Source organism: Arvicanthis niloticus, chromosome X (assembly GCF_011762505.2).
Source record: "Arvicanthis niloticus isolate mArvNil1 chromosome X, mArvNil1.pat.X, whole genome shotgun sequence".
In the NCBI taxonomy this organism is placed as follows: Eukaryota; Metazoa; Chordata; class Mammalia; order Rodentia; family Muridae; genus Arvicanthis; species Arvicanthis niloticus.
The window spans coordinates 28,730,818-28,745,526 of record NC_047679.1 but is presented as its reverse complement, the minus strand read 5'-3'; the positions used below and the strand labels follow the sequence as shown (position 1 = coordinate 28,745,526).

General features: G+C 40.2%; 1 protein-coding gene across 8 annotated transcripts in view; it reads left to right on the top strand.

The window, feature by feature from the left end:
- Positions 1-14,709, top strand: part of Adgrg2 (adhesion G protein-coupled receptor G2) — a 113,451-nt gene that overhangs the window by 52,176 nt on the left and 46,566 nt on the right. For all 8 annotated transcript variants that reach the window (XM_076918194.1, XM_034485306.2, XM_034485308.2 and 5 more), the window contains one exon: positions 12,439-12,474. In XM_076918194.1, coding sequence (XP_076774309.1) covers positions 12,439-12,474 — 36 coding nt within the window. The remainder of the gene's footprint in view (positions 1-12,438; positions 12,475-14,709) is intronic.

Here is a 14,709-nt window from a genome sequence, read left to right as displayed (position 1 = left end):
TGTGGCTTGTGCTGGCTGGTAAAAGCCTGGTCCTTTGTGGAAGTCTCAGTGTCTGTAAAATCTAGTAACTCATAGTACTAAATGTTGACAACAATAGCAGGAACAGCATGATTGCATTCCTCTGGGTCTTCAGGACTTACAAAATAGCTTGCTGTGTGCTATCTCCCTGAGGTAGAGAAACTTCTATTAATCCTCACTTTGCAAATGGGAAGATGGGGGTGGGAGTTTAAGCAAGGAAGCAAATAGGTAGGTTGCTTCAACAAGAAAGCAACAAAACTAAGATCTAGAAAGAAGCTCCCTAAAACTCTGTGTGTGCCAGACAGCCAGAAGTGCTTATTTGGGGCTGGGACAGTTTGAGTCACTTCCAAGTTCACACAGCTGAGTAGTGGAAGTGCAAGGACTCTAGAACTTGTGTTCTTAACTGCTTCCCCAGTGTTTACTCACTGAGGCACATGAACATGTTTTTTATATGACTTTCTCATGATTCATTCTGGGATGGGTTTATACCCCTCCTCCCCCAAAGTACTGGGTAAAGATTAAGAGAGGCCCAAAGGAATGAAAGCCACAGTACCACTGATTTTAGCGACTAGGGATTATGCTAATGTTCCAGGGGAGTGTATTAGTAAAATATACCTTGATAGTGGTACACCCTTAGTTCATTTAGCAAGATATCTCATATGAATAAGATCATAAGCCCATGAAAACAGCCCACCAAGGTATGGTATAGATGCTTTTCCAATGATGTTATGGCCATCATGATTAGTCCTTTCCGTGGTGTCTTGTTTGGTCCATACCCCTTCTTCTGTTTTTCTTTTAGAAATTCAACTTCTTTTATGGGATTATAATATTCAGTAAAGTATCAAATTACATTTTTATTGCAAAGAGAAAAATGAAAATACAAGATGGACATGAGAAGTAATTTTAAATGACTTATGGTGGTATTACTAATTAGATGGATAAGATTGGCCACACAGCTTCATTGCCTTCCAATTACATGGACATTTTTTGCTTGTTGTTAATATGAAATATGTTTCGTCATTAATCAAAGCCAGACTGACAGTGCCACTAACAAATTCTGTCTTGGAGGGGTATGAGCAGAAGACAATGAGTTTGACTTACTGAGAAATTTTTATTTTCAAGGTGGAAACTGAGGCCAGAGACTTTGCTTTGTTTTGTGCTATAACTTCAGCACCTGACACAAGTAGGCCTTCAAAGTTTAGAATTAAAAATAAAATAGTAGGACATACCTGCTTTTTCTTCAACTTGAATTAGGTAGTGTTCTTATGGATAGTCTCACTAACTGAACATTAGAGAAGAGATAAAGCAGAGAACTGGCGGTGGCGCAGCCGGTAAGGCGTCCGCCTGCAGAGGGCGCAGGGTTCTTCCGCGAGCTCTCTCTCTCTCTGCATTCGAATCCTCCCGCCCGCCTCCTCCCACGTCTTGTGGAGAGAGAAAGAGAGAGAGAGAGAGAGAGAGAGAGAGAGAGAGAGAGAGAGAGAAGAAGAAGAAGAAGAAGAAGAAGAAGAAGAAGAAGAAGAAGAAGAAGAAGAAGAAGAAGAAGAAGAAGAGAAGAGAAGAGATAAAGATGTTCCATAATTAGACTAGAAGTCATATAATGCAATTCATGGAAGAAACATCACTATGTCTTGAATACTCTCATTAAATTAATGATGTCACAATATTTTCACAAAGGGGAAAATGTCCACTTTATTATATAAAGGCAATTTCAGATTGGATATTCAAAGTGGTTAAGAAGTGCCATTAAAACAACAACAAAACAAACAAAAAACCCATCACTTGGGAGGCAAAGGCAGGAGGATCTCTGACGTTGAGGCCAGCCTGTTCTATAGAGTGAGTTCCAGGACAGTCAGGGCTACACAGAGAAACCCTGTCTCAATGCCCCCCACTCAAAACACACCAAGGTAAACTAAATTATGGATGCTTTTGCAATGATGTTGTGGTCATCATGTTGAGATTTTTGCATGATGCCCTTTTGGCCCATAGGAAAAGTCCTTAGGACAGAAACTACCAATTTACAAAGGCCCAGAGGCCTGATAAAGGTCTTCCACCCATAAGTACAGCAGCAAGAGTTAAGGGTTAAATGTGGCATCAAAAAAAGGGCAACTATAAAAATGAAACTTTTCCAACTAAGTAGGCTTTTTTCTTTCTCTTAAGCAGGAATATCTACAATTTCAACCTTTCTTACCAGCACAGAGTTGTTAACAGATCAGGTTCATTATATGGTAGTCTTGCTCTGGAGGGTCCTGGAAGAACCATAGTTTGGTTGTTTGCTGGCAACAAAGCTGAGAGGGTGAATCACAAAGGAAGGGAAATTGATATTCAGGCTGAAAATAGAAAGGTCTCCCTCCGTTCACACTGATTGCTTGAACTCACTGTCATGACAAAGAATAAGAGAGAAATGATGGTTGGGGACACTGATTTTGCCATTAATCTCATCTCATCAGTAGTTTAATGGGTATTGATTATTGAATAGTACCCTCTTTAAATGTTTTTTAAATATTTTAATTGAAATAAAGTTACTTCACTTTCTTCTCTCCCTTTCCTCCCTCTAGCCCCTCCCATGCTCCCCACTTTCAAGTTCATAGCCTCTTTTTCTTTGGTTGTTATTGTTACATGTAACAATACACACACACATGCACAAATATATAAATGCAACCTACCGAGTTCCTTTTTGCTAATTGTATATGATTTTCCAGGCTGCCCCTCTGTGTTGGACAATAAAGGAGTTTACCCCGGGGGTGGGGGTATGCTAATTCTCTTTCTCTCAGTACTTGTTAGTTACCCATAGTCCATTGTTTAGGATGGGACCCACAATTACCCCTTCCACATTAGCATGTCCATTGATATTGCTGTTGTTCTATTCTAGTCTTGTTTGTACAGCTGCTTCTAGGAGATACCCTCTCACGGCAAACAATGGCGTTTCTGGTATTCTGGATCTCAGGATCTTTCTGCTCCTTCTTCCTCAATGTTCCCTGAGCCATAGATACAGGATTGTAATGTAGATGTATCGATTGGGCTGAACTTCACATAATCTCTTGGTATCTATTTTGTGTCCAGTGTAGTTTTCTGTGGTCTCCATTTGCTTTTTAGGGGCTTTTTAGGTGAGGGGTGGTAGCTACACTTACCTGTGGGTATTAGGATGAGATTTAGGATATAATTAGGAATTATGCTGTGTCAGCAGAATAGTGGTAGTAGATTCTAACAGCCATAGCCTCATAAGCCTCAGAAATCTGCCTAGGTTTCCAGTACCAGGGATAATTTCCCTCCTGTTGAATGGGCCTTAAGTCCATTAGACAGCTGCTGGTGGCCACCAACTTGTGAGTGCCACTTACTGCACCTTTATGCATGTCCTGCCATGCTGGTCACTGTTGTGGTTCATAGTTTTGAACTATAAACCACCTTGCAGCTGGGTAGGACTGTTTAATAGCTTCCCTCCCTTGGTAGCTTGCATAGTGTTCTCTGGTACCATGGAAACTAGACCACAGGAAGGAGGCTTTCAAGTCAGATCCAGCTCGAATAATTCCTGTGTAGTGTCTTCAACAATAGGGGCTCACATTTAAACCTAGAGAGTCACCTTCTGGTCTGGGCCCGAGCACTGAAACAGATCCCAGGCGGCAGCTCTGCTCCCAATCTCACAAAACCCAGAGGAAGCGGGCCTCCCAGGAGCTCTAACCCAGGCAGTATCTTAGGTAAGGAGACAGCAACACCTGCCCCAAACAGGGAATAACTGGGACCCACAAGGGCCCAAGAATTCACTCCTGGCCAGGAGCACTGGTTCCTTCCAGTCTGGGCCCAAACACTGAGCAGATCCCGGGCAGCAGCTCTGCCCCCAGTCTCACAGAACCCAGAGGAAGCAGTCCTCCCAGGAGCTCTAGCCCAGGCAGTATCTTAGAATACACAGCCTTGGTGTATCTACTCATCAGGCAAGCCTGGCAGACCTGCTCGAACCTCTGATGTCCTGGAATCCCAGCTGGATGCAGTGAAGACTCAGTATCAGAGGCTTATCAATTTACTCTTCCCCCCACCCCTCTTCTAATATCTCAACGCCCATAATCAGCTTGAAGAAGTTAATGAAGAGTCAGCGTCCCTATTCCCAGGGCTTGGGAACTAAGGTGGTTAATATTGGGCTGTCTTTCTAGGGAAAAGTAGTGGTTTTGTTGGAACAGAGAGGATTAGCTAGGGTTTATTGCGTAGCTATAACCTATTGGTAGAAATATGTATGATTGTTATTAAGATGAAGTTATAATTTCTTAAATGGTACAAAATTTGCTTTGATTTCAAATTTAAGGTTTTCATTGGTACAAGTGTCTTATTGATATAAAAGTGAGATTAATATCATTACTCTCATAGGCATTGTGCCTATATAACACATTTAAGAATACAAGGCTTAGATCCAGTCCTTTTTAACTTTTTTTAAACTGATTTGAGATGGTTAGCCTATGAGTTAAGGGCCTATAGAAAATTCATAGCACTAAGTTTATTGTTAGGGTGTTTTCTATACTTTATTTAGAAATAGCTGAGAGGAGTTAACAGATAACAGTCCAGATTGCCTTACATGGATAGTTGGTTTTCAAAATGTCAGAAGTCCACAGAATTGATGTTACAAACATTTCTGTATTAATGTTCATTTTGATTAGAGACCTGTCTGCTCCTGATAGCTTCCTGTCTTGGATTCTAAGAAGAAATTGAGCATCTTTGGAGTTATTCCAGTTGTGGTGAGACAGCCACTAGGCAAGAATTGCCTCTTTTTATCTACAGACAAATTACTGTCCAGAAAAGGACACACTTGAGGAAGAGTCGACTGATTATATCTGCCAAGACAGAGTAATTATCCCTTAATAATTCTGCATTACTGGGTCTGTCAGATGATCCTGGGCCAGAAGACTGAAGATCAGATGCTCCAATGTTTTGTAGTATAGGGACTGTCCAGGTGTTCAGTGGTCTCTATAAATTGGCTGAGTTTTAGAAGCTATGCTTTGTGCTTCCCATGATTTCAGTTACCTCAGTCATTCTGGATTTCTGACAGGGTTGAAGACTTATAGTCTCATAGCCAATTCCAGCTATTTACTTTGAGAGAAAAGATCTGAGAGGATGGTTTTCAGCTGACATTCATTCTAAAGCCAAGAAAAAAAGCCAGGTTCAGAACTAAGTCTTTTAGTTAAGAGAGATGACAGAGGTTCTGGTTAGTCAACAAAATGATAGACTGGATATTAGGTCTATCTTGTACCTTACTGACACAAATTGGTATAGTTATGCTCTAATTGTATTTTGAGAGAAAAGTTTTATTTTAACAGGAAGGGTGATATGTAGGAAGAGCTAAGGTGGGAGGAGTAAGGAGAGGAGGAGAAGAAGGAGAGGAGGAGGTAGGTGACAAGAGAGGGGGGTGGAACATGGAGCCAGATATTCGAGTGTCTCCACCATTCAAAGATAGTTGGTATATCTAGGTTGGGTATTGGGTTGCACTTCTTATTCTGGGGGCATCTTGTTATTGAGCATTACCAAACTTATAAAGCCTTTGATCAACATTTTAAAAAATTGTATAAAAGCAAAAGGGAGGAGGGGGGATGGGATAGGGGTTTTCTAGGGAGGGGAAATGCGAAAAGGAGATGGCATCTGAAATGTAAATAAAATATCCAATAAAAAAAATAAAACCTCGAGAGTCAACCAAGGGCTACATCAGTAATCTATATTGTTTAGGGAGTCACCTGACCAACCATTTGGAAGGAGGTTTCTCATTCCTGGTATGGGGGCTTTGTTAGTCTATGTTTTTTGTGGGAAGCAGCATTATCAGCCCAAATGGCTTAACTTCCTTTAAGATATCACTTTCCCTGGGTGGTGGCACACACCTTTAATCATAGTGCTTGGAAGGCAGAGGCAAGGGCATCTCTGTGAGTTCCAGGCCAGCTTGGTGTACAGAGTGAGTTCCTGGACAGCCTAATACCATGCATAGAAATCCTGTTTTGAAAAACAAGAAACAAAAACAAAAAATAAAAGATACCACTCTCTTGTCCTGATTGTCCCCTAGATGGTGCTATCCACAGCAAATTTGGACTCTTCACATTGAAGAAAGCAGGTCCTCTGTCAATCTGGGTCCCCTGAACAGTACCCTTTCCCTGACTATTCCATCCTCAGCTCTCTCCTTGAGGTTGCTTTTTTGATTTTATAAATGAAAAACAAACTTCTATTTCTTTAAGTCCCTGACTCACTGTGCCACTGAAGGTAGAGTGAGGTGAGACAGACATTCCTTCTTCCAAGGGATCATATAAAAACCCAAGTTCATATGCCCTAAGGAAAATGTAGGCGTTTGTTAGGATCTTTACTAAGATACCCGTTATCTGAACTGGAAGGTTTGAGTGTAGGAAGTTTCAACAAAGCCAACTACTTTTTTTTTTTTTTTGTACCAAGCCAAATCAATGTGATGTTTACAGTGTGAACATAAAGGTAAGAGTTCTAGTCCTTGGACTTTCTGAGGGCAAATCTTAACCTCTGAGTTTAGCAAAGTGTTTAAACCTTGTGTTTGAGTTTCCTTTTCTCTAAAGGGGCAGTAACTATCTCAGAGCTTTGTGACTTAACACATAGCAAACATGCCTGTAATACACCCGACTTGTAAGTAAATACATGGCATTAGCACTACAAGCCAGCATTGTCAGCTAGAAATCTTTTTGTGATGATGAAGTGTTCTATACCTGTTGTATAGAACCTGTTCTACACCTGCTCAATACTGTAGCCACCAGCCATATGTGACTGCTGAGCGCTTCAACCTTGACTAGGGCAGTGGAGTATTTTTTATTATATTTAATTAGTTTAAATTAATTTTAGAAAAAAATATACACATTTATTTGGTACACTACAGACAGAACAGGGGACATGGCCACAACCAAAGAACTACTTGCCTAATTAATTTAAATTTAACTTGTCACATGAAGATAGTGGCTGCCATCTTGAACAGCAAAATTATAGACAATTTAATCCAATTGTCATAGAAATTTTCTGTTTCAAACTATGTAAGCCAGTGTTAAATCACATAGGACAGCTAAGGCAGACAGTCTCCCTCTCTCACACTCTCTCTTGCACGCTCCCTTCCCCAAGGAGTTTGCTATAGGGATTTGACTGAGTTAAACTATGGGCCAGGGGGTTGAAACTTTATGATGCTTCTCTCCTTACAGCTGGTACATTTAATAGAGCAAGCAGTTGGGAAGGGAGAATGAATGTATGACGGGAGAACAAAACCAACTGGAAGCCAAGGGGTATGAATTATAGGACATGAGAACCCAACAAATTTCATGTTGGTCTGTGTTGTCTTTTGTCTTGGTAGTGTGGATGTCCCACAGAAATTAGACTGTTCATCACAGGAGTTGCACATCTGAAGGATCCAGGGGAAAATGAACAATTGTAGGCCCAGCAGCTCTCTCATAATAACCATATGAGGCCCACATTACTTGCCAGTGTGTGGGAGCATTAGAATGGCTGATGTCTCACGTCTGCTCAGTTCTAGAGGATAAAGGATGAAGCCGGTGGGCTAGTTATATGTGAAGCTGGAGGAAGAGCAAGAGTTGGGCTCTGGAGGATCAAAACTACATTTCACCTTCTTCCTATTATGGTGAAATCCCACCTAGAATGGCTGTTTTCTCCCTCAGCTAAGAGCTAAAGTTTTCTTTGGCTATGTCATTATTAATCTTTTTAATAAATATGTTACATAAGAGTCCTTATTGAGCAGTGGGATGTGAGATGGCCATGGTTCGAGTAAACAAGTTTGTTGTCTCAAGTTCTGAAAAGTTGATATAATAACAAAATATTGTTTTGTTTAGGGTTGCCATATAATAGTTCCTAAGTGTGGTGGCTTGTTTTTTAACCATCTCTCTGTGGAATAGTAATTGAATCTGGAGGAGTTTCAACTGGGTAAAAAGTACTCACTCAAGGGGGCCTAGCTGTAGTTTTTATAGTCACTTCTGGAAGAGAAAGTCTTGTTCCCACCCAACTTAAGGCTTGGTGTGTTGGAAGAGTCATTGGCATTGTCACAGCTTTAAGACAGCCAACTCACATTCAAAAACATAACCCCTACCCCAGTGAGCACTTCAGCAGCACCCAGATATGGCCTCTCATGATTTGGGTTCAGATTTATTTATAAAGTAGTGTCAGGGAGCAGAGAGGGGACATTTAGCAAAGAGGAATAATGAATTGTGGTGTTTTATTGAGGTTACCATTCTAGGCAGTTAGGGCTCATAATTGTGGGCTTTTAACACCGACTTTGGGCATGAATTTGGATAGACAGTTCAGCACACACTTGTAAGATCCGTTACATGATCTCTTTGTTGTGATCGCTAGACATAACTACTACTGTACACATCTCATTCAGAGTAGTAGTTATCCAAGAAGTATTTTCAAGTCTTTACAGATTCTGCCTAGATCACTTTCCCCCATTCTCAGATTCATTCTCCATCCTCTCGCTCTGATCCTTTGCAACTGTCTTCCAGCTAGGTTTAGCTCATGTGTATTAATGTAACAAAAACTGGAGTATAAAAGGAAAGGAACCAGTGTGTGTGGTGTATGTGTTTAGTGTGTATGTGTGTGTGTGTGTGTGTGTGTGTGTGTGTGTGGTGTGGTGTGTGTATGTACATGCATGGATGTGTGTATACATTTTCTTCTCTGATTCACTTTCCCATATCTCTGATAGTGGCTGTGCCTCCTCCAGGATTCTCTTGTCACTGGAGAACCCCCATCTCTACATGGTTTCAGTTTCTGCTTCATGGCTCTTCCTCCAATCCTAGAAGATTATTTTAGACATCTACCTTTCCACTGTTTCTCTGAGTTAATTTTCTCCTCTTGAGATACCTGTTATAAGTTCATAACTTGATTCCTGACTGATAGAAATTTATTTTGCAGGTATGTATGTATGTATGTATGTATGTATGCATGCATGTATGTATGTTTGCATGTAAGTGTTTTGATGCTAAGAATCAAACCCAGGACCTTGAACATGGAAGACAAGTACTCTATTATGATAAAGATTTCTTAATGATTTTGTTAGTCAAAACAAAGATTTCTTTGAATAGTTCTAAGATCCATGACACTGGCCTGGAGGATAATGGATAAAACAGCAAGCTTGTTAGTATCTAATTGGGAAAATAAAAGATATCCTATGCAATGGTTAGAATCTGCCCTCCCCTGGAAAAAACCCTCACGCTGACATTTACTTGCCTTTGTGATATTATTGAGTGGTGGGGCATTTGAAAACTGATTAAGTCATGAGGGTCCCACCCTCTTGAATGTATCAATATCATTCTCACAGGAGTTATCACTCTGTCTTGTGAGCCCACTTGCCTTTTTTCTATGTATGACACAGCAGGAGGACCCTCATCAGATGTAATCTTTTGATTTTGTACTTCCCAGACCCCAGAACTGTGAATCAAATAAAAATGTTAAAAATACTTATTCATTTTATTTTATGTGTGAATGTTTTGTTTGTATAGATGTATTTGACCACGAGTATACTTGGTGTCCACAGATGATAGGCACAATACTATTAAGTTCCCTAGAACTGGAGTTACCATTGTTTGTGAACATCCAGTACATGGGGGTTAGAAATTAAACCCAGATCTTTTGCAAGAGCAACAAATGCTCTTAATCACTAAGCCTGAATCAAATCAACTTTCATTGTTTATAATTTTTCCAACCTCAGACACAGTAAAAAAATATTCATGAATATGTCCAAATGCTAAGTGCATGATGTAGCCAATAAATGTTTTAAGATATAAAGAGGAACCAGCCATCTCCATCAGCTTCTGTAGCCAAGGAATACTTTAGAGGGCCAGAGAGTTGACATAAAAGTGTCATCTTCTAAAACTTCCAGTTTTAAAAGATAGGCTTCAAATTTACATTGTGGAAATGACATTGCAGATGTAATTAGCATTGAAGACCATGAGATGTGGAGATTATCATAGATTGCCTAGATAAACCCAGTCAAATCCTGTGAGTTTTTAAGTGACACAATGATGGAAGATGAGAGTTTGCCTACTTTCTCCTGTCATCACTGGCTTTGAAGACAGACAAATGAGCCAAGAGCCAAGAAACATGACTCTAAGACTTAGAATGGCCCTCAGTCTACAGCCAGTAAGAAAATGAGAACCTCAGTCCTACAACCACAAGGAACCACAATGTTTGCCAAGAACTCAAATAAGCAGAAACTGGATTCTCCTCTAGAGCTTCCAGATAGGACTGTAGCTTGTCATGAACTTGACATTCATCTGGCAAGCTCTGTAGGGGATTTCTGACCTATAGAAGTCTAGGATAACAAATTTGTATTGTAAGCCACTACTGATAATTTGTTAGAGCATTAACATGAGAATTCAAATTTCAATTTGAATTTCTTAGCCATTGTTAGTATCAGTCCTATTCAGTTCAAGGTCAAATGTCAAAATGATATGGGGTGATGAAGACTGAGTTCTTGGATACATTGAGTTGAAGAGGCAATGACAGTGGCACAATCATATGGCATCACTGACATCATGCTAGATCATTTGACACTAGAGTTTGGGAGGTTGTGGCTATAATGCTGGGAAAAAGTGCTAAGGAGGTAAGACAGGGAAGGGGTCTCCATCCATGGGGCTATTTTCTTGAGGTTCCTATTCTTCAGGCTCTATTTGGCTTCTTTCCATTATAAAAATATTCTCTCCATAATTGGAATATATGGACTTTAAAAAACAACAACAAAAAAGCCTCAAAAAATTAGTCAGAGTGTCATACTAAGTAAATTTTACAGATGTATTTCAATAATTTTGTTTATGGGTTTAAATCAAGAGTATAACAAATTAGTACTAATTTAAGATTTGTTTTGTAAGTTTCCAAAGAGAAATCTGAGAGAAAAAAAACAAACCAATTTTTTCTTTTATTTGCTTATGAATCCTTATAACAATGAAAATATCTTATCTCCTAAGAGTGACATGGAGTCCAAATATGTGACTCATTGGGAGTGACAAGCCTGTCGTTTGTCTGAGTGAGAAGTGAATGGGGCAAACCCTCAAAGAACCCCCAGCCTAGTTTTTAGAAGGCAAAAGGCATGTGAGATATGTGAGGAGTTGGCTAGGTTCGACCATGAAGGGTGGTATGGAGCATCAATATTGAGAGTTTGAGACCTAGAAAAAGTAAGGTAATATCTAAAGGGAAAACTATACCAAAAGAAAAAAAGAAAAGAATAGCACATTTTAAATGTCTATGTTATGGGCTGGAGAGATGGCTGCTCTTCCAAAAGACCTGGGTTTAATTCCTAGAAGACACATGTTTGTTCATAACCATCTGTAACTCTAGTTTCAGGGAATTTGACACTCTTTTCTTGACTCCATAGGCTCACTGTTTTGGCTAGGCTGGCAGAGAAGTGAGCTTCCAGGATTTATCTACCTGTCTCTGCTCTGCAACAAGACTGAGGTTACAGGCACTTGTGACCATGCTGGAGTTTTATATAAGTGCTGGGAACTGAATCTGGGTCCTATAGAACAGCCAGTGCTGTTAACCACTGAGCCATTTCTGCAGCCCCAAACATGTATTATTTTCCTGAACAGGAAAAAAAATGAAGGGTTTTTCTTTTAAGGGATCTGAGCATTTTCCCCAAATAACTCAATAGTTCTTGTAATTTATTTGCCCAAAGGTGGCTGATCTAGTTCTACTAAGAAGAAAGAGGTGGCATTATAGGCCAAATGTTTGTATTAAAAAAAGAAAAGTTAATGAAATATAATTTGTGCAGATGTGCACATTTTTTCTACATAGTTAATGAACATTAATCAACAGCTTAAAGCCTTCCCTATCTCCTAAGTTTGAAGTGTACTTTGCACATTTATACAACACCACATATAGAGCACCATTACTAGTTAAAAATTGAGGACCTGAGGAAATGGCTCAGTGGTTAAGAGTGCTTGCTCTGAAAGCAAGAGGACCTGAGTTCAGATCCCCAGAACCCACAGAAAAATCCCACAGGATTGCATGTGCCTCTAAGCCCAGTGTTGGGGAGCAGAGACAAGTAGATCCCAGGAGCTCACTGGCTAGTCAGCCTAGCCCAAACAATGAGTTTCAGACTCAGTGGAGGACCCTGTGTCAAAACAATACAAAACAAAACAAAAAAGGTAAACTAGAATGAGATAGAAGATGACACCTGATCATGTGATATTCTACACACACACACACACACACACACACACACACGAGTTAGAAACGGGAAGGCTTACTTTAGTAGGAGGCTGTCCTTTTAGAGAACTGAAAGGAAACACTAATCAGGGTATGGAAAACAGCAATGAAATCGAATGCTGCCCTCTTTTGGTAGCCACTTGCAGCTCAATTTACATTGATTGCCATTTAAAAAAAAATGTTAATGGCCTACAAATATGTGAACAAACCAAACTAATGCTAAATCACCTTTTTCCTTGACAGAAAACGCTGGTAATTCCAGTTTGTTATCACCATCTGGTAAGAGTTATTTTATGATTTTGGGGAATCGCATGGAAGTGTTACTCTGAAGTTCTCTGTGTAGTATGCCATAGGGTCAGATAAGGCAAAACTGTTTTCTTCTAAGAAGCTTGGTTAATTGTCACAAACATACACCTACAAAACCAATAGCAGAAGTCATATTCATCCTTCCATACTACCTGGCAAAGCTCTAGGGACTAGAATGTGCACGTCTTTGGGTAGCTGCTAAAGTGCTTCAGCTATGTTTGATATTCTTTCTAGAACACAAGTCTAAACAGCTTCAAGAACTTAAACATGCCAAGATTTAATGTATTTACAAAGTGAGCTGTTCCCTTAAATACACACCTTCAGTACCTTCACTTACAGAGTATCTTCATAGATGCTTCTAAAAGCTTAGTTCTCATGACAATGAGAAGGCAAATAAACTGAAGAGAACTTTAGAACTAGAACCCATAGGAACTGAGAACAGTACCCTAATGTGAGACTAGCATCTGGACACTAGCATCCTAGTATCTTATGGTGAGAGAATAAAGCCTAAGGCTTCTGAAAAACTTGTGTCAGATCTCACAGCTTCTTGCCTATAACGCGCGCCTCCCGTGTCGCCCCACGCCCGGAAGAGAAACACGAGAGACAGTATTCGGGTAGTTACTGCAAAACGAGGACTTTACTCTGTAACACACACGTGGAAAACGCGGAAGGACGCTGAAGAAGCGGAAGGGCTGAGACACGGAAGGGGCCTAGCTTAAAATACACCCTAGAGTGACGTATTCACTTCTGATTGGCTGTTCGCTCACCACCCAATATTATGCCTCGGGATTGGCAGTGACTTTGGCGGGCTCTCTGCCTTTGCATCTGCACAGTTAATTGTTTACTGCTGGGAAAACATGAGGCCAGCGCCATTTTGCAATGGAAACCACTGACCCCGGCTTCCTACACTTGCCCTACATCACACAAAGGCAGCACATGACTTCTTTGAGTCCAGCCTGTCTTCTTTTTGATGTACCACATATCCTAGAAGGGTTGTGAGTCAGTTGGTATGCCATCCTTAGAATTGTGAAAATGAACTTCCTCTGCCATTCAATGATTTAAATCCAACAAACAAAACCAGCAGCCATCTCTTATGCGTGTACTATTGTGCCTGCAAGTCTTCAGACATCTCATTCCTCTCAGTCTTGCAGAATAGGAATCCTTATGTTCATGCTATAGATGTGGAAACAGGCTCAGTGGAGGAAATCTTAATCACATTAACACATTCTCTGGAGCCAATCTGTCTCTCGGGGATTTGAATTAAGCAACAACCCTCCCACCTCCACTACTAGCTCAGATTTGAAGCAAGTTCTGTAACTTTTCTGTGCCTCAGTTTCTTCCTCTGTAAACTGACAACAGTAGTATCTGTGTCATGGGATATTTGAAGATAAAATAAGAGACTACTTGTGCTTGCTATGGGATAAATAAATGACTGTCATGGCATGAGATAGGTGAAGATTCAACCCCTGAACCTCAAGCCATTGGAGCACAACTTCCTTTGTCTATGTCTGTTTGCCCCCTAGCTGTTGAGCTTCTAGGGTTCAGCATTCTGGTATATTTTTCTTCTAGTACAGTGTTTCTAAACCTGTGGGTTGTGACCCTTTAGGGATATAATGACCCTTTCATAGGAATTGCCTATGACCATCGGAGAAATAGATTACCATATGATGCATAACAGTAGCAAAATTACAGTTATGAAGTAAGAATGAAATAATTTTATGGCTGGGTGACCCCAACATGAGGAACTGTGTTAAAGGATCACTGCATTAGGAAAGTTGAGAACCACTGCTCTAACAGAATGCCTTTTGCCAAAATTAATCATAGTAAAGTCTGCAAAAACCCTGTTTTTAAAGAATGGAGAGTAGTGTTTTTGGAGTTCTAGTCATAACCTGGCTTCTGGGTACCCTGAGGGTAGGGCCCAGTGTAGTGTCAAGGGAGGCAGACAGCTATGCCCACAGACCTTTTCTTTGAATTGTGTCACCATTCATCAACATCCAAAAGAATTAATAGTCATTCATTAAAATCTGGCTGTGGCCAACTATTTTTCCTCACCCCACAAGCACACTTCGACTTAAATTGCTTAGGACCAGTCTCATTCCTCAAGAAAGATCTTGGCAATTGTTTAAAAGAATAAATATAGTAAATGACAAAATAAGAAAGTAATAATGTGGAACAGACAGAGTGTGTGTATGCTTAGCCAACCCATGA